General features: G+C 30.8%; 2 protein-coding genes across 6 annotated transcripts; both read left to right on the plus strand.

Annotated features, from left to right (window-relative positions):
• Positions 1-6,570: 6,570 nt before the first annotated feature.
• On the plus strand, positions 6,571-10,581 carry LOC131615943 (CBL-interacting serine/threonine-protein kinase 3-like). 5 transcript variants are annotated; one of them, XM_058887135.1, is made up of 13 exons: positions 6,571-6,862; positions 7,569-7,804; positions 7,982-8,116; positions 8,231-8,338; positions 8,485-8,565; positions 8,685-8,738; positions 8,861-8,986; positions 9,077-9,166; positions 9,291-9,413; positions 9,494-9,616; positions 9,729-9,842; positions 9,919-10,050; positions 10,287-10,581. In XM_058887135.1, exons 2-13 carry the CDS (start codon positions 7,634-7,636, stop codon positions 10,401-10,403), a joined length of 1,374 nt encoding a protein of 457 aa, XP_058743118.1. In that variant the 5' UTR covers positions 6,571-6,862; positions 7,569-7,633; the 3' UTR covers positions 10,404-10,581. The 5 variants fall into 5 exon arrangements, with proteins under 5 accessions (XP_058743118.1, XP_058743117.1, XP_058743121.1 ...); XM_058887134.1 differs by lacking the exon at positions 6,571-6,862 and adding an exon at positions 6,869-7,018; XM_058887138.1 differs by lacking the exon at positions 6,571-6,862 and adding an exon at positions 6,869-7,018 and having other exon boundaries at positions 9,506-9,616.
• A 2,208-nt stretch (positions 10,582-12,789) lies between these two features.
• Positions 12,790-14,158, plus strand: LOC131615944 (CBL-interacting serine/threonine-protein kinase 3-like). The gene is made up of 4 exons (XM_058887140.1): positions 12,790-13,233; positions 13,345-13,458; positions 13,535-13,666; positions 13,887-14,158. Exons 1-4 carry the CDS (start codon positions 12,907-12,909, stop codon positions 13,926-13,928), a joined length of 615 nt encoding a protein of 204 aa, XP_058743123.1. The 5' UTR covers positions 12,790-12,906; the 3' UTR covers positions 13,929-14,158.
• Positions 14,159-17,732: the final 3,574 nt, after the last annotated feature.

The following is a 17,732-nucleotide window of genomic DNA, read 5'->3' on the forward strand; positions in this document are numbered from 1 at the left end:
AAATATTCACAAACTGTTGTAACGGATTAACGTATTTAGTTAACCGATTAACGCAATGTCAAAACTGCTTTTTCCTAATTTTGAAATGCTTTTCTCTCAGTTATAATTGATTACACCCCATATATTAACCGATTACAACACTTGAATTATCAGCATTTTATCCAACAACTACCACGACACAACTATGACTAATATTTGTAGTCACATCTTCAGGTGACTAGATTATAGTTTTATCGAGGATAAATATTTGCAAGGCTATATTTATCCACTATTTTATAAACAATGGCTATCTTTTTATTCTTTCTATTCATTCATAATTTTAAGGTGGCTGAACACTAGGGGTAGGAATGGGGTAGGTCGAGCTAAGTCTTTGTCAAATATGAGAATGGTCAGCTAAAAAATTTAAAATTTAAGTCTGCTTTGTGATTTATTATTTTCTAGTCTGAACTTAATCTTTTGAATGTCATATTAGTCTATTAGTCTACTTAAAAAGCTTATATATATATATATATATATATATATATATATATATATATATATATATATATATATATATATATATATATATATAATATTCAACTAATGTTTATATATACTAGAAATATCATAATATCATAATTTATAAATTCATTATTTAAATTCAAATTTTAAACATAGTGATCACACACAACAAAATAGTACACAATACAAAATAATGTAATAAAAAATATCTAAGTAATTTAATTTTAATGAGAAAAGATTGTTCAAAATAAGTTTTGCACAAAGTCTATTTATATTTTAATTTTTTTAGAAAAAATTATCAATACGATGTTATTTTGTCTGAGAAAAAAAGTAAACGTTTAAACCGCCAGTTTTTGAAACCTTCAGCTTTCTAAATTTTTACTAGTTTTGATTGCTAATTTTAAAAATCTTTCGGTTTTTACCGATTTTGACCGCCAATTTAAACTGCCAATTTTTAATTTAATTTAGTTCGTACTTTCTTTTATGTTTAGCCACACTAGTATGTTATATCTGGATCTGCCCCTGGTTGTAATAACTTACTTTTGGAGTAAGAATATTCCTTTATATATGTGTATATATGTGTGTGTATATATTTATATATATATTCTTTTCACCCAATCCTTCATATTTCCAAAGTCCTCCCCTCCATTCCCCTCCAAACTCGCAAAGAAAGCCTTAAGATTGAGTTAGCACCTAGTCGACATATAGGTATCAAAGAAAACATATGACAATTCAACACGTCTCCAGTTGGTATTTGGAAAAAAAAATACGAATAGAGTAAAAATATGCAAAATGACTATTTGTATGAACTCGGATAATTATTTACTAAAAACAAGTCAAATATGAGTGTAGGTGAGGGTACTTTAGTATCCATCTCATATATATTTTTATATTTTAATTTATATTATTATAATCTTTCCTGGGTTAGTTTTGCTATACATAGTTGGTCCCAAACCCAGATAAAAGGAGATGATTATGTTAGACAATCGACAACCAACATAAAACTTTGTCGAATCTCTATGATATGGATAACCTATAAAATAATGTGAATGCTAGGTTGTTGTTCGAAAGAAACACAATGTATGGATCGAGTACAATGTTAAAAGAGCAAGGGCCGCTGCATCGCCGCATGAATGCAGTGAAAAATAAGCAAGGGTTTCCATATTTTTATGAACAGGTGTAGGTGCGGTAAAGAAGATCATGGAATATAGACGCATACTGGAAAATCTATAGAAACAGTTGACACTATAGTTAGGAGGAAGATCAACTCGGGATTTAAGCTTTGGTACGCCGGGAAAATTTGATAGAGAAATGAGTGGGGATTATTATGGACAATAAGTGGAAGAAGGATATTCTAGGTGTGAAAGATTAGGAGATCGAATCATAGCCTTGCAATTTATAGTGGAACAAGGCACCTTTAATGTTATTAGTGCTTTTTACACCGGATGTTGGGTTACCAGAACACCTTAAGGTATAATTTTGGGAAGATTTAGAAGGCTTACTTTAATATATACCCCCAGAAGAGAAGCTTTTTCTAGGAGGAAATTTAAATGGTCATGTAGGGAGCATAAAAAGAGGTTTTGAAAGTGTACATGGTGGGTATGGTCTAAGAGAGGTGAATGCGGAGGGTAAATCCATCTTAGAGTTTTTATCGGCTTTGGATCTTACTATAGAAAATACCTGATTTAGGAAAAGAGATGTGCATCTTATCACATATAAAAATGGGGATACATGTTCTCAGATAGATTTCTTTCTTATTAGGAAGCCAGATAGAAAGATTTGCTTGAATTGTAAAGCTATTTCAGGAAAGAGTCTGACTACCTAACATATAGTATTGGTTATGGATATAAGAGTAAATGGGATAAAAAAGAGAAAAAGTCACATGAGAGCGCCACAGATCAAGTGGTGAAATTTGAAGGGAGAAAAATAAGATAGTTTCCAACACAAAATCTTGAAGGGAGAGTTTGAACAACCACAAGGAAATGCAAATGATATGTGGAATATGATGGTCAAAGAAATTATAAAAGTGGCTAAAGATGCGTTGAGAGAATCAAGAGGTTTTGGACCTAGGGGTAAAGAATCGTGATGGTGGAATGAAAATGTTCATACTAAAGTTAGAGTAAAAATGGATTATTTTAAATAATGGTCTAGGTGTAAAAATAATGAAACATTGGAAAAGTATAAAAAAGCTATAAATAATACCAAGAAGGTGGTGAGTGAAGTAAGAGCCCAATATTTTAATGGATTATACCAATATTTAGGAACTAAGGAGGGAGAAATATATATATATATATATATATATACATATACATATATATATATATATATATACATATACATATATATATATATATATATATATATATATATACACACACACACACACACACACACACACACACTTGTGAAGGAAAGAAAAAGAAAGACAGGAGATTTAGACCAAGTGAAGTGTGTTTAAGATGAAGACGGTAAAGTTTTGGTTCAGAAAAAAGATATAAAAGATCGGTGGAAGACATATTTTTATAATTTATTTAATGAAGGATGTGATATCTTACCGGATTTTAGCAGGCTCGACATTAGAGAATATGACCTAAACTACAATTACTATCGTCGGATTCAAAAACAAGAGGTAAAGGAAGCATTGAAATGGATGAGTAACAGTAAGGCTGTTGGACCAAATAATATACCAATTGAAGTATAGAAAATTCTCTGAGAGAGAGGTATTGAGTAACTCACCAAACTCTTTAATGAAATTATGAGATTAAAGAAAATGCAAGATGAATGGAGAAGAAGCACTTTAGTTCTAATATATAAGAATAAGAGGGATATATAAAATTATGCAAATTATAGATTGGATTAAACTCACGAGTCATACCATGAAGCTACGATAAATAGTGATTGAACGGAGACTAAGGAAAGAGACTCTAATCATTGAGAATCAATTTGTTTTTATGTCTAGAAGGTAAACCATTGAAGTAATCTATCTATTACGACGTGTGATGGAGCAATATCGGATGGACCAACAAGACTTGCACTTAATTTTTATTGACTTGGATAAGGTGTATGATATAGTGCCTAGAGAGATTTTGTGGAAAGTCCTAGAGAAGAAAGAGGTTAGGATTACATATATTCGAGCTACCCAAGATATGTATGAAGGGGTATCGACTAGTGTGCATACACAAGGTGGAGAGACAAACAATTTCTCCATTACAATAGGTTTGCGTCATGGTTCAATCCTAAGCTCCAATATTTTTAACTTAATTTTTTATGTGCTCACATAACACATCAAAGAGCTAACATCGAGATGCATGATTTTTACAGATGATATAGTTATGCTTTGAGAGTCAGATGATGATTTAAATGAGAGGTTGGAGAGTTGGAGATGAGCTTTAGAAACGCATAGGTTTCTCCTAAGTAAAAGTAAGACGAAGTATATGGAATGTAAGTTCAACAAAAGAAGAAGCGTTTCTAACCTAGAGGTGAAGGTTGGAGACCTTATCATCCCTTTAGTCACACGATTTAAATATCTTGGTTCAATAATACAAAATGACGGAGAAATAGAAAGAGATGTAAACCACCGAATTCGAGATGGATGGCTGAAATGGAGGAGGACTTCAGGGGTTCTATGTGACGCAAAGGTACCACTCAAGATGAAGGGAAAATTTATCAGAGTGTGTTAAGACATGCGATGTTGTACGAGACATAATATTGGATGATTAAGAATCAACACGAGAATAAAGTACGTGTAGTAGAGGTGAGGAGGTTGCGTTGGATGTGTGGTAAGACTAGAAATGATATTATTAGAAATTAAAATATTAGAGAAGGTATTGGGGTAATACCTATAATAGAGAAGATGAGGGAAAATAAACTTAGGTGATTTGTGCATTTAGAGAAAAGACTTGTAAATTTTGTGGTAAGGAGAATAGATCAAATAAGTCAAACAACTCATGGAAGAGAAAGACGTATTAAGACTATAAGAGAAGTTATTAAGAAATATCTCAAATTTAACAATTTGGATAAAAAAATATGATTTTGAATAGAACATTATGCCGAAAGCTGATCTATGTAGCCGACCCCGCTTAGTGGGACCAGACTTGATTGTTGTTGTTGTTGTAATTTATATTATTATATACTAATGCATGTCATCAATTTTTAATAAAAATAATATCATTGTTAAACAATTACGAACTTAATATAAGTATTTGTTTATTTCATAATTCAACAGTAATTTTTTTAAAAAATTTTAAACTTAAAATGATATGATAATTTATAGTTGATTTTATTATTTTTATTAGAAATACAGATAACGGATATGTGTGTTAGTACTTACATACCTATAAATAAAGTTGTCAAAATGGGTTAGTCCATATGGGTCGGTCCGCCAGATCCAATAAACTTGGGCTTTAAAATTAAAGCCCATATTTTTTAAGGCTTTTTTAGCGCAGTACTAAAAAGCCCATTATTCATTAGGGCTAGCCCATATGGGCCACGGGTAGCCTATTAGGCCCGCATAATTATAAATTTAAAAATATATATTAATATTTATATTGTCTTACTAAAAAAAAGTACATTGATTTTTCTCACCTCACTAAATTTTATCTATATTCTATTCAATATTTCTCTTTTAAATATTATACAGAAGTATAATCAAAATTCTTTCATCGTATTATATTAGTTTTTCTCTTTGTACAATATTCAAGTATTATTTTATACAATTTAGACATACATTGTATTTAGAAACACATTATAGTATTTATAAGATATAATATAATACTTAAAAATGTATTATGTTTAGAATAATATAATTTTTAATTTCATTTATCATAAATATTATAGAGTTTTTATTTTAATTTTTTGAATAAAAAAGTCCATTTAGGACCGGGTAGTCCATAGTCCATCTAGGGTCGGGCTCAGATAGTAATTCTCGAGTCCATATTACATATGGCTTATTTGGTCCAGCTCTAAAAAGCCCAAGACCCGTCAGAGCCGACCCGTTTAGGGTCGGATAGCCCATTTTGACAGGTCGACCTATAAGATATGAGTGCTAACGTTGATTTCAAATAGTTATGGATTTAAGTATGAGCCTTTATTTCCATCCGCGAGTATAAATACTATAATATTCTACTCAAACTCTGTCTATTGATATCTCTAATAGGTACAATACAATGAATAATTTAGTATATTAAATTTAAATGTACCCAAATCAAAATTAATTGTTTATGCATATCCTTGAATTATACAACTATAGGAGGTATGTTGAAAGTGTGTTTTATTAAAGATTTTTTTTTTATAAATTAGATGTTCTCTGTGTATGAATGTAGAAACTAATTACTTAAAACGGAGAATATCACAGGACACATTTCTTGGTAATCACTACTGTTATGTGTTTGAATCCAAAATTTTTGGTTAAGTTAAAAAAAAAATTTAAAAAAATTATCATCTATTTGAATTTGGTTTTTAATTGAGGTATATGATTCAATTACTAAAAAAGATATAAATCAGAGAATTAATTGTTATGAAAGAGAATCATTTTATATTGTAGGAAAAAATGTAACATAATTATAGATATATCTGATAAACTTTTTATTTTTTAAATATATCTGATAAAAACTCTATAAAAATCAATATCTTATAGAAGATTATCATTTTTTGTCTCATAGATGATTATATACAAGAGAAAAAGACCTAAATATATCACACACTATTTTTTTTCTTCTCATGATTTTCTTTCATTGGATTTTTCTAAAAAGATTTTTAACAAAGCAACTCTCATATCATACACAATGGATGATCTACCATGTTTCTAGTAAAATTTAAATTAGTCACATTGCTATATTGAAGGAGAGTATTAACAACATTTTAGTGGATATCAATCTCCTAAACCTTCTCATAAGTAAACCATTTTCATTCCAATTAATGCTCTTAATTCTCATGTTGATGTATCATACATCATCATCATCATCATCTCTTAATTCATTTTGCTTTTGAAACTTTTTCTATCATCAAGTTTGAACAAAAAGTTTCTATTAAATATAATTACTAGAAACTTTTTTTTTATCAAATAAAAAATATTTGTGACTGTATAAATTCAGCACCACATAATTTTTAACTCAAGTTTTTGTTTTCATGTGTGAAAAAGAATAGTTTGTGAGAAACATTGTGACCACAAAACAATTATGATTTTGAAGTACTGAAAGAAAAAACCAGCCCCAGAAAGATTTTCATATCTGTCAATATTATTTTCCACAGAAAAATATTATTTTATTTATTATTTATTGTGATGATGAAAAGTTGATAAGCATTGATGTGTAACAGCTGAAGCTTTTTTTCCCATAATTCATTGCTGAAAATGCATATTTAGGTAACAAAAATATTTGTCTGGTTGTTGTGTCTTTCATTGTTGGTTCTTGTCTCTAAATTCTTTTATACCCTTTTGCCAAATTCAAAAGCCAAACCAATACTTCACATAATCATCAACCTTCCACTGCAAATTTTCAGATATCTTCTCAAAGCTTAAGTATTTATCTCTCTCTCTCTCTCTCTCTCTCTCTCTCTCTCTCTCTCTCTCTCTCTCTCTCATGTTTTGTGCAGCTTGTATGGTTAATGGTTAATGAAATTTGGAAGGAAAATTATGGGTTTGTTATGTTGTTTCTTTTTTCAGCAACCCTTTTGGATGATGTTTGGTTTTCTGAGCTGTTTTTCTGTTTATTTCCTCAAAATTACTATAAAGTTCAAATTTTTACCTTTTAAAAATTGAATTTTTAGGTTTTTTTTAGTACCCTTTTGTGTATGTGATTTGAAGAGTCTTTTTTGTTTTGTGGGGTGGGTCTTATTAGTTTCCTTTTTTTCTAAGCAATTTATTTTGTTGAAGGTGATTGATGTTTGATGTTTGTTTGTGAGTAATTTATGATGATTTTGAACTTATGAACTTCAATTATTTTCTTAACATTGATGGTTTTCATACAAATTTTGTGTCTATAGTTAGTGTTTTTGTGTGTTTTGTTTCATATTCAAGGTGAATTCTGGTTTTTTATTAGTTAGGAACTGAATTCTGATGTGTATTTCAGGTTGAGATTTGCTTAGGATTGAGCAGAAGTTTTGTTTATTGTGAAGCTTTATAAAAGGTGTTGAAATGAGTCAGCCAAAGATTAAGCGTAGAGTCGGTATATACGAGATTGGGAGGACTATTGGGGAGGGATCCTTCGCAAAAGTGAAATTCGCAAGGAACTCTAAGACCGGTGAAGCCGTGGCTATCAAAATTATTGACAAGGAGAAAGTTCTCAGACACAAGATGTCTGAACAGGTTGTTTGAATTGACTTATTTGAGCTTATCTGCATAAGTACATGTTTGAGTGTTTGAGATAACTTATGGAAACAACGCGTGACACGTTCATAAGTTGTTTTCAACTAATTTCTTCAAGTTGGAGACGGGATGTCGATGAAATGGAGTCTCTTACATGTTTGTGATGTATTTTTGTAGATCAAGCGGGAAGTAGCTACGATGAAGTTAATCAAGCATCCAAATGTTGTTAGACTATATGAGGTCATGGGAAGCCGAACAAAAATATATATTGTATTGGAGTTTGTGACTGGCGGGGAGCTTTTCGACAAAATTGTGAGCATTTTTACTTATTCAAGCATCATTGTCATTGTGATTATCATCATAATTTTTTTGTTAATCTACGCGGAAAAATGTTGTATATGCTCTAATGTACTTTTCGATGTGAAGGTAAACCATGGACGGATGGGTGAAAATGAAGCGCGTAGGTATTTCCAGCAGCTTATAAATGTTGTCGATTATTGTCATAGCAGAGGAGTCTTTCACCGAGACCTTAAGGTAAGAGCTATTTCTCAGCCATTTATATACACCGATAGTTCAACTTCCACCATAATGTTCTATTCAGTACTATACTTCTATCCAAATCGTTAATCTCGAGAAAAGCTCTAGCGTAAATTACTTTGCTGTTCTTGAACTTTGTGCAGCCAGAAAATCTGCTTTTAGATTGTAATGGTGATCTTAAAGTCTCCGATTTCGGGTTGAGTGCACTCTCCCAGCAAGTTAGGGTAAGCAAACACGATTCGTTGTTTCTGAGTTTTACTTTTCTTGGTTGTTATACACTTGACGAACTTTCCATGCATTGTGATTGTTGATTCATATCTTACAAAATCGGCTGTCTTTACAGGACGATGGACTTCTCCATACGACATGCGGAACTCCGAATTATGTTGCTCCAGAGGTGCAATCAAACGAACAAACAAACAAACGCCTCATTATTTCATGCTACTTTGTTGTTTGTGTTCCTAAATTCATATATTTCGATTCGCTTTCTAACTATATATATTCTTGTTACATGTACAGGTTCTTACTGATAGAGGCTATGATGGAGCGAATGCGGACATATGGTCATGCGGAGTGATCCTCTTTGTATTGGTTGCAGGTTACTTACCTTTTGATGATCCTAATCTTATGGAACTCTATAAAAAAGTGAGCACGCGACGTTTCGACATTATATTTCCTATTTTACTCATTTACTTATTTTTGTTACGTGACTTTCGTTTGTTTCTTGATCCGCAGATCTCGTCTGCCAGTTTTACTTGCCCCCCGTGGCTTTCTTTCAGTGCGAGGAAATTAATCACTCGAATCTTGGATCCCAATCCTACGACGGTAAGAAACAACATTTGATTTCTGCGGTTCATCATGTAAAATTGAATTTCCGAAATGTTGACGATATTTTGCTAAAAGGCTAAATTTCGGTCCCCGAATTTGACTTACCTTAACTATATGGCAGCGTATCACAATGGCCGAGATTTTGGAAGATGAATGGTTTAAGAAAGACTATAAGCCTGCGGTTTTTGAAGAGAGTGGCGAAACCAACCTCGATGATGTAGAAGCCGTCTTTAAAGATTCAGAAGTACGATAAAGAAATTTTAGATACGGTTTCATAATTTCATTTTATTTAAATTCTCGAGCATTGTATCGTAAAGTGTTCAGCCTATTATTCAGGAGCACCATGTGAAGGAAAAGAAAGAAGAGCAGCCAACATCGATGAATGCGTTTGAATTGATATCCATGTCGAAAGGACTCAACCTCGAAAACTTGTTTGATATAGAACAGGTTCGAAACTTTGCGTTATAAGATTCTTTCGAAAATTGTTTCATGAGTGCGATGAACGTGTAAACCAGCATTTCGTTTTGTTAAATTTTGTGATTTTGAATTTTGACTACAGGGATTTAAAAGGGAAACAAGGTTTACATCAACATCTTCGGCCGACGTGATAATCAACAAGATTGAAGAAGCTGCTAAACCTCTCGGCTTCGATGTACAGAAGAAAAACTTCAAGGTAAGCCGTTCTTATTCAAACACCTTGCTCGGAATTTTATGGTGTTTTTGTGAAACTAACAAACTATTACCTGCAGATGAGGCTTGCGAATTCGAAAGCCGGAAGGAAAGGAAACCTTAATGTTGCCACAGAGGTGTTTCAAGTGGCACCTTCTCTTCACATGGTTGAAGTAAGGAAAGCTAAAGGAGATACATTGGAGTTTCATAAGGTTTCCTTCTCTCTCTAATCCTATCTTATGTTACCTCAAAAGTCTTACCTTACCGCACAGGTCTAAAATTTGTCACGGTTAAAACACGGATACCAGAACCTCATAAAATTTTTGTCACAGTTAAACTCTAGTTTATTTGAACCATAATTTGTCGAAAGAACCGAGTTTTTGCACGTTTGACACGGGTTTTCTCCACTGTTGAATCTAATGGAAGCCGTTTGCTTAACCCTATGCAGTTCTACAAGAAACTGTCAACAAGTTTGGAAGATGTTGTTTGGAAAACAGATGATGATATGCCAAAGAAAGAAGCAAAAGAAGCAAAGGAAGCAAAAGAAGCAAAAGCAGCAAAATGATATTAATGATACTATTAATATCATTATAAAAGTGTAATATTTTTAATGTATGATATTCTATTATTTTTCCAATTTCTTTATTCGTTATTTTCTCTACATGTAGGTTTGTTTTGGACATTTTACATATTTATTAGTAATATGATATAGTATTGTATTGCATGCTGTTATTTTTTTGAAAGCATGAAGTTTATGTAAGAATTTTAGAACCAAGAGTTACTGTAATGTTCTTCAAACAATTATATATAAGTATATATGAAATTATTTCTTGTATTTTTTTTTTATTTATTTACTTATTTTTTCATTTGAAAATAATCTCTTTTCCTTTGCTGTCGGTTTCTAATTTGATGGTTCTCATAATTTAGGGATTGGATGGATTTTTTTAGGAATTATTTTTCATGTATATAATTCTGGAATTAAATTAGAAAAGAATGATATTTTAAAAAACTAAATTGATTATTTATTATTATAATTTATTATATCTACCAAGTCAACATATGGGTGAATTAATTTAAATCAACTATTATTTTTTAATTGTATATATATTAAAGAAGGATAAGTATTGAAGAAGAATATATTTAAAACTTATACTAGTAGTTTCTAATTATGTTTAATTATGTTACTAGTAGGCAACAAATACAATACATCACTTGTTGATATTGGTACTTACCATTTAGAGAATTTTTTTAGAGCGTTAATGTCCATTTGAATTTTTTAAATGTGTCCTATATAATATTTTATATTATTTTATACACTTTCCAATTTCATAAACAATTTATCTATATTTTTTAAATATCTATATAATTTATCTATATTTTATATAATTCATCATCATAAGCCGAATATCGAGTTATTGCAGCAACTGCTTGTGAATTGCAATGGCTCCTTTATCTCATGAATGATCTTCAAGTAAAATATACAAGAACTCCAGTGATTTAATGTGACAATAAGAGTGCTCTACATATTATAGTCAATCTTGTCTTTCAGGAGACAACAAAGTACTTGTGAGAGAGAAGCAAATCAAAGGAATCATGAAACTTCTTTCTGTCAAGTCCAATGATCAACTGGCCGATTTCTTCACAAAAACCTTGAATCATCCACCATTCAATGACCTTTTTAATTAAGCTGAAGATGATAGCCGTATACCAACCTTCAACTTATGGGGATATTGAAGCATATGGAAGAAGAAAGTGATAATACCTTAAAGCATGTCAAAGACTAAAACTACATGTCATTGGAGTTGCAATAATTAGTTGCATAACAATAACTAACTTCTAGGGTTATTCATGGTACAGTTCGTAAGAAAATAAACTGAATCGAACCAGACTATAATAAAATTCACTCGAACTAAACCGAACCGTTTCAATATACTAAGAATCAAATCGAACCAAAATTATTGGCTTGGTATACCGTTTCGAAATTATGAACTGTGCCGAATTGTTACTAGACAATATTTTTCAAACCGAACCGTTTATTAAAGAACAGAACCGTTAAGCTATTTTTCAATTGTTTAAAAAAAAATTAATTTTGTTTCGTTCGGATTCAGTTTCAATTTTGGTTTGGTTCAAGAACTATTTGTGCATTAGGGCTTGGTTCACTAACCAAACATAACGGTTCGGTTATTTTAACTTTAATGCAGTTCGGTTCATCGGTACAACTCAGTTGTTGTATTTTTTGAACATCCCTAGTAACTTCCATCTAATTGAGTAGTTAGGAAAGTGGTTATAATAGTTATTTGTTCCTTAAGCAATCATATGGTGTAGGAGATACACTATAGCTTACGCAGGAAACAATTGATTGTATGGAAAATTCTTAGGTAGATCCATGCATAGGAAATAGTTTTACACACAGTCAATCATAAAATTTTAATTAACTAAAAAATAAATACAAATTTTTTTCTCTCCTTCACAATCACAACCACTTTGTGTATTTAAATTAAAAAATTCACTTTTTATTAGTTATTCCTAAGAATATGAATTTATGGTCGTTTTCATACAAAAATTTCTCTTGAATACATAATCATTGTAATGGTTCCAAATAAAGAGAAGAGTTTAAAAATAATGGTCGGTGAAAATAATAAAAACTCTTACAATTATCATGTCATTTCAGTATTTTAAAAATAAAATTAAAATTTATTGGGATACATATTTTACACTTATTTCTTCATAATGTTCATTTTGATCATCTTAATAGATGGACTTCTCCATTCGACATGTGGAACTCTGAATTACGTTGCTCCACAGTTGGAAACAAACAAATGCCACATTATTTCATTCTACTTTGTTATATATATATATATATATATATATATATATATATATATATATATATATATATATATATATATATTCCTACCGATCAAGGAGGCTATGATGGAGCAAATGTGGACTTGGTTTCATGATCCTAATCTTATGGAAGTTGGAAGTGTATAAAAAAGTGAGCGTGGCTTACTCAGAGTCTTGGATTCCAATCCTACGACAGTAAGAAATAACATTTGATTATCACCATGGCCGAGAATCCGGACGCTGAAGGGCTTAAGAAAGACTATAAGCCTCCGGTTTTTGAAGAGAGTGCCAAAACCAAATTCTACGATGCAGAAGTCCTCTCCGAAGTTTCGGAACCACGTCGAAGAATCTTAGATACGGTTTATGAAGAGAGTGGCGAAACCAACCTCGAAGATGAAGAAGTTGTGCTTAAAAAAGAGATGCTAACAACCATGAATGCGTTTGAATTGAAGGAAAATAAAGAAGAGCAACCAACATCGATGAATGCGTTTGAATTGATTTCCATGTCGAAAGGACTCAACCTCGAAAACTTATTTGACATAGAACAGGTTCGAAACTTCGCGTTATAAGATTCTTTCGAAATTGAGTCATGATTGCGATGAACGTGTAAATCAGCATTTCGTGTTGTTAAATTTTGTGATTTTGAGTTTTGACTACAGGGATTTAAAAGGGAAACAAGGTTCACATCGACATCTTCGGCCGACGTGATAATCAACAAGATTGAAGAAGCTGCTAAACCTCTCGGCTTCGACGTGCAGAAGAAAAACTTCAAGGTAAGTCGTTCTTATTCAAACACCTTGCTCGAAATTTTATGGTATTTTTGTGAAACTAACGAACTATTACCTGCAGATAAGGCTTGCGAATTCGAAAGCCGGAAGGAAAGGAAGCCTTAATGTTGCCATAGAGGTGTTTCAAGTGGCACCCTCTCTTCACATGGTTGAAGTAAAGAAAGTTAAAGGAGATACATTGGAGTTTCATAAGGTTTCCTTCTCTCTCTTTTTAATCCTATCTTATGTTACTTCAAAAGTCTTATCTAACCGCACAGGTCAAAAATTTGTCACGGTTAAAACACGAATAACAGGACCTCATAAAATTGTTTTCACAGTAAAACTCTAGTTTATTTAAACCATAATATATCGGAAGAACCGAGTTTTTCTCCACTTTTGAATCTAATGGAAGCCATTTGCTTAACCCTATGCAGTTCTACAAGAAACTTTCAACATCTTTGGAGGATGTTGTTTGAAAAACAGATGATGATATGACAAAGCAAGAAGCAAAAGAAGCAAAAGAAGCAAAATGATATTAATGATACTATTAATATCATTATAAAAATGTATTATTTTTAATGTATGATATTCTACTATTTTTCCAATTTCTTTATTCGTTATTTTCTCTACATGTAGGTTTGTTTTTGGACATTTTACATATTTATTAGTAATATGATATAGGATTTATTGCATGTTGTTATGTTTTGAAAGCATGAAGTTTATGTAAGAATTTTAGAACCAAGAGTTACTGAATGTTCTTCAAACAATATATATATATATATATATATATATATATATATATATATATATATATATATATATATATATATATATATATATATATATATATATATATATATATATAAAAGTATCTATAAAATTATTTCTTATATTTTGTTTATTTCTTTATTTATTTTTCCATTTGAAAATAATCTCTTACCCTTTGCTGTCGGCTTCTAATTTGATGGATTCTCACAATTTAGGGATTGGATGGATTTTCTTAGGAATTATTTTTCATGTATATAATTTAGGAATTAAATTAGAAAAGAATGATATTTTAAAAACTAAGATGATTTATTATTATAATTTATTATATCTACCAATCAACTATTATTTTTTTAATTGTATATATATTAAAGAAGGATAAGTACCACTTATATGATCACTTTAACATTTAGGTCATAACACTTATATGTCTTACTATTTTCTACATACCCATGAATACACATTCACGAGCTCTACTAGCGAGTTTAAATTACTTCGGATCCGAAATTCTGACATAAGCCAGATAGCCTCAAGTTCTAAAGTAAGATAAGTTTCGTTGTCTTTTCTCCAATATCTCATAAGGAGAGATCTAATTTTTAGACTTGGGATTTCTGTTCAGGACATAGCAAATAATCAATAAAATTTCCCCCACCATAGAGGAGCGAGATCAGAATGTGTTTCACATCGATCAACAGTGCCCACGACTAAGTCGGATTGATTAATTAAATCGAGATATTATTTTTCTTTAATAGATTGAAACTTAATTTAAATGTTCTGTTTGCGCTCACGAAACCGGAACCAGTGGCGGAGCCAGAAATTTTAGGCAGCCTGGGCAAAAACTTTACACTATTTATTATTCATCTGTTTTAATTTTCACACCTTATTTTTACTAATTTTGCCCCTTATTTTTACTAATTTTGCTCTTAATTTTACCCCTAATTTTATCTAAAAATCGACTATTACATTGAGGGAATACAAAGAAAATAGGGATTGAGCCCGGGCGCCTGCCCAGGCTGGCTGGGCCTTGGCTCCGCCCCTGACCGGAACCGAGTTTTATCCTAAAATCTATACTGTCGATGTCGCGGTTCAGCGTGTTAAACTATAAAACTTATGTTTTTGAAAATTAAGTACCTTTAATTAATTAAAAAGTCGATTTTGGTAAAAAAATACGTCTAAAGGTGTTACCGATTGTCGCTCACATAATACTGAAGTTTAAACTCATAAACATTTGTTGTTTGTTGTCGCAACACATTTATGTTTTTAAACTCTATTTTTAAAAACAAACATTTTTGTAGATTAAAATAAGTCTTGCAATTTGATTTAATTTAAAATCTGATTTTTATTTTCTTATACAAGTTTCTTTCTTTTGATGTGAAACCGATATCTCTAAATTGATGCTTTCACGGTAATTATTTTCTATTTAAAACACTGTAAAAATCAATCTAAAGAACGAATTCCAATTTAATCGATAATTTTCAACATAGATCCGAGCACTATCAAAACGACGGTCCTTATATTCCGGACTCAAAATAATTTAACCAAACTGATTTATAATATTAATCATATTATAATTAACCTACATATATATAACATGCATATTGAGTTTAATAATATTAAATAGTTACTACCTATGAATATTAGTAGCAAAAACTAAACATAAATAGTATCGTTATATTATTATAATAATGATACTAAACAAATAAGTAGTAGATAATCAAAAACCAGTAAAATGTAAAGTAGAGATAATAGAGAGTTTACGTATTGAAGAATGGAATGGCCGCAAAGACTGAACCGAAAAATTGTTGATATAATTATGAAAATGATATGTGTGCACAATTACACAACGAACGATCTAGATCTTTCATGTGAAATTGTTGATTCTAACTCTAAGGTGCAAAAATTCCTCTGCGTGAGAAATGTCTGCTTATACAAAAGTGTGAGAAATGTCTGCTTATACAAAAGTGTTATTTTGCCTAGAGATTAAATTCTAAAATCTTGGATGATTAAAACTAAAGGCTAATGGGGTTTTGGTTTGAAATTTTAGATGGTGGAGATTTTTTTTTCTTAAACAACTGCCTGTGTTTGAAGAGTTTATCTCTATGCTTAGAGATATCACTCTTTCCTTTGATAGTGATACACTACTACAGAAAACACTGTTTACAACAGTTGTGAAATACATATAATAATGGTCGTATGTCCGTTGTTATGTAGTGTGTGATTGTAAGTATGTTGCTTTTCACTACGGGTGTGTGATCATTATGATAAACTAGGTAGGGCGCTACCTATTAAAACCGTTATCTTTATCAATCATTGTGTGTGTGTGTCATGAATTCGAAACTCAACAACTGCAATTTAATTATAAAAAAATTAACATTTCACCATTATTATAAAATATAATTGTAGTGGTATGTATACATGAGTTTATTATAAAATATGTGGACTACTTGTTTTCCCCTGCACTTCACTCAACATATACAACCATTCAAATTGATGTAGAAGATAATAATATTAAAAATTAAATTATTCTTGAAAAACAACTTAAATGAACCACTGTTTTTCAAATTTCATGCATCTCGTAACTCATCTCTCGCTCTTTAACATAGATAATTTGATTCAATGACCTAAGTTCTTTATATCAATGATACCTTCTCTTCTAATTTATTTTGAAAAGTATCAATTTGTTGAGTAATTCATATTCATCATCGTCAATGCTATCGTAATAATCATCAAATAATAATGATGATGATAGTGATGACGATGAGTCCAAATTAGTCAACAAATTGACGCTTTTCAAAATAAACTAGAAGAGAAGAATCGTTGCTATGAACAACTTAGGACATTCAATCAAATTATTTATGTTAAAGAGCGATATATAAATTACGAGATGCATGCAATTCGAAAAACATTGATTGATCTAAGTTAGTTTTCAAGTATAACTTAATTTTCACATTATTCTTTTCTAAATCAATTTAAATGAATGCATGTTGAGTGAAAGGTTTGTGAAACAAGAAATCCACATATGATATAATAAACTCAACTGGATCTTCTGTCAATCTACATAAGAAATTAATGCTGCAAGATTCATAAGAACAAAATATTGCTAAGTCGCAAGAAGATTTTTTTTCTTGTGACTTAGAAATATTTTGTTCTTGTCAATAAAAAAACAACATATCAACTCATAAAATATTTTACGGATGCAACTTTTATTGAAAAGATTCCTGGAAAATGAAGACGAAGAAATGATCTACTTGTCTCATAATAAACTGGAGTTGCTATGAAGAAAAAAATATAAGGCGGAAGAAGCTTCCACAATAGCTTCATCTTTCTTGTATTTTTTTCTCCATGGCAACACAGACCATTTATGAACCACACCCACTCTTTGTGACTTAACAATGTTTTGTTCTTGTTCTAAGAAATATTTATCAACAAAACCAGAACAACATACCTTTTATTGAAAAGATTCGTGGAAAATGAAGATGTTCTTCTTGTTTTGTTTCTCCATAGCAACACAAACC

Source organism: Vicia villosa, linkage group LG7 (genome assembly GCF_029867415.1).
Source record: "Vicia villosa cultivar HV-30 ecotype Madison, WI linkage group LG7, Vvil1.0, whole genome shotgun sequence".
NCBI classification, from domain to species: Eukaryota; Viridiplantae; Streptophyta; class Magnoliopsida; order Fabales; family Fabaceae; genus Vicia; species Vicia villosa.

Bases quoted from the DNA above. Each gene is read 5' to 3' on its own strand.
- LOC131615943 (XM_058887139.1), top strand. From the start codon at position 7,634: ATGAGTCAGCCAAAGATTAAGCGTAGAGTCGGTATATACGAGATTGGG. The intron at 8,117-8,230 runs GTGAGCATTTTT...TTCGATGTGAAG, and splicing joins GGGAGCTTTTCGACAAAATT to GTAAACCATGGACGGATGGG. The intron at 8,739-8,860 runs GTGCAATCAAAC...TTACATGTACAG, and splicing joins CGAATTATGTTGCTCCAGAG to GTTCTTACTGATAGAGGCTA.
- LOC131615944 (XM_058887140.1), top strand. From the start codon at position 12,907: ATGGCCGAGAATCCGGACGCTGAAGGGCTTAAGAAAGACTATAAGCCT. The intron at 13,459-13,534 runs GTAAGTCGTTCT...TATTACCTGCAG, and splicing joins TGCAGAAGAAAAACTTCAAG to ATAAGGCTTGCGAATTCGAA. The intron at 13,667-13,886 runs GTTTCCTTCTCT...AACCCTATGCAG, and splicing joins ATACATTGGAGTTTCATAAG to TTCTACAAGAAACTTTCAAC.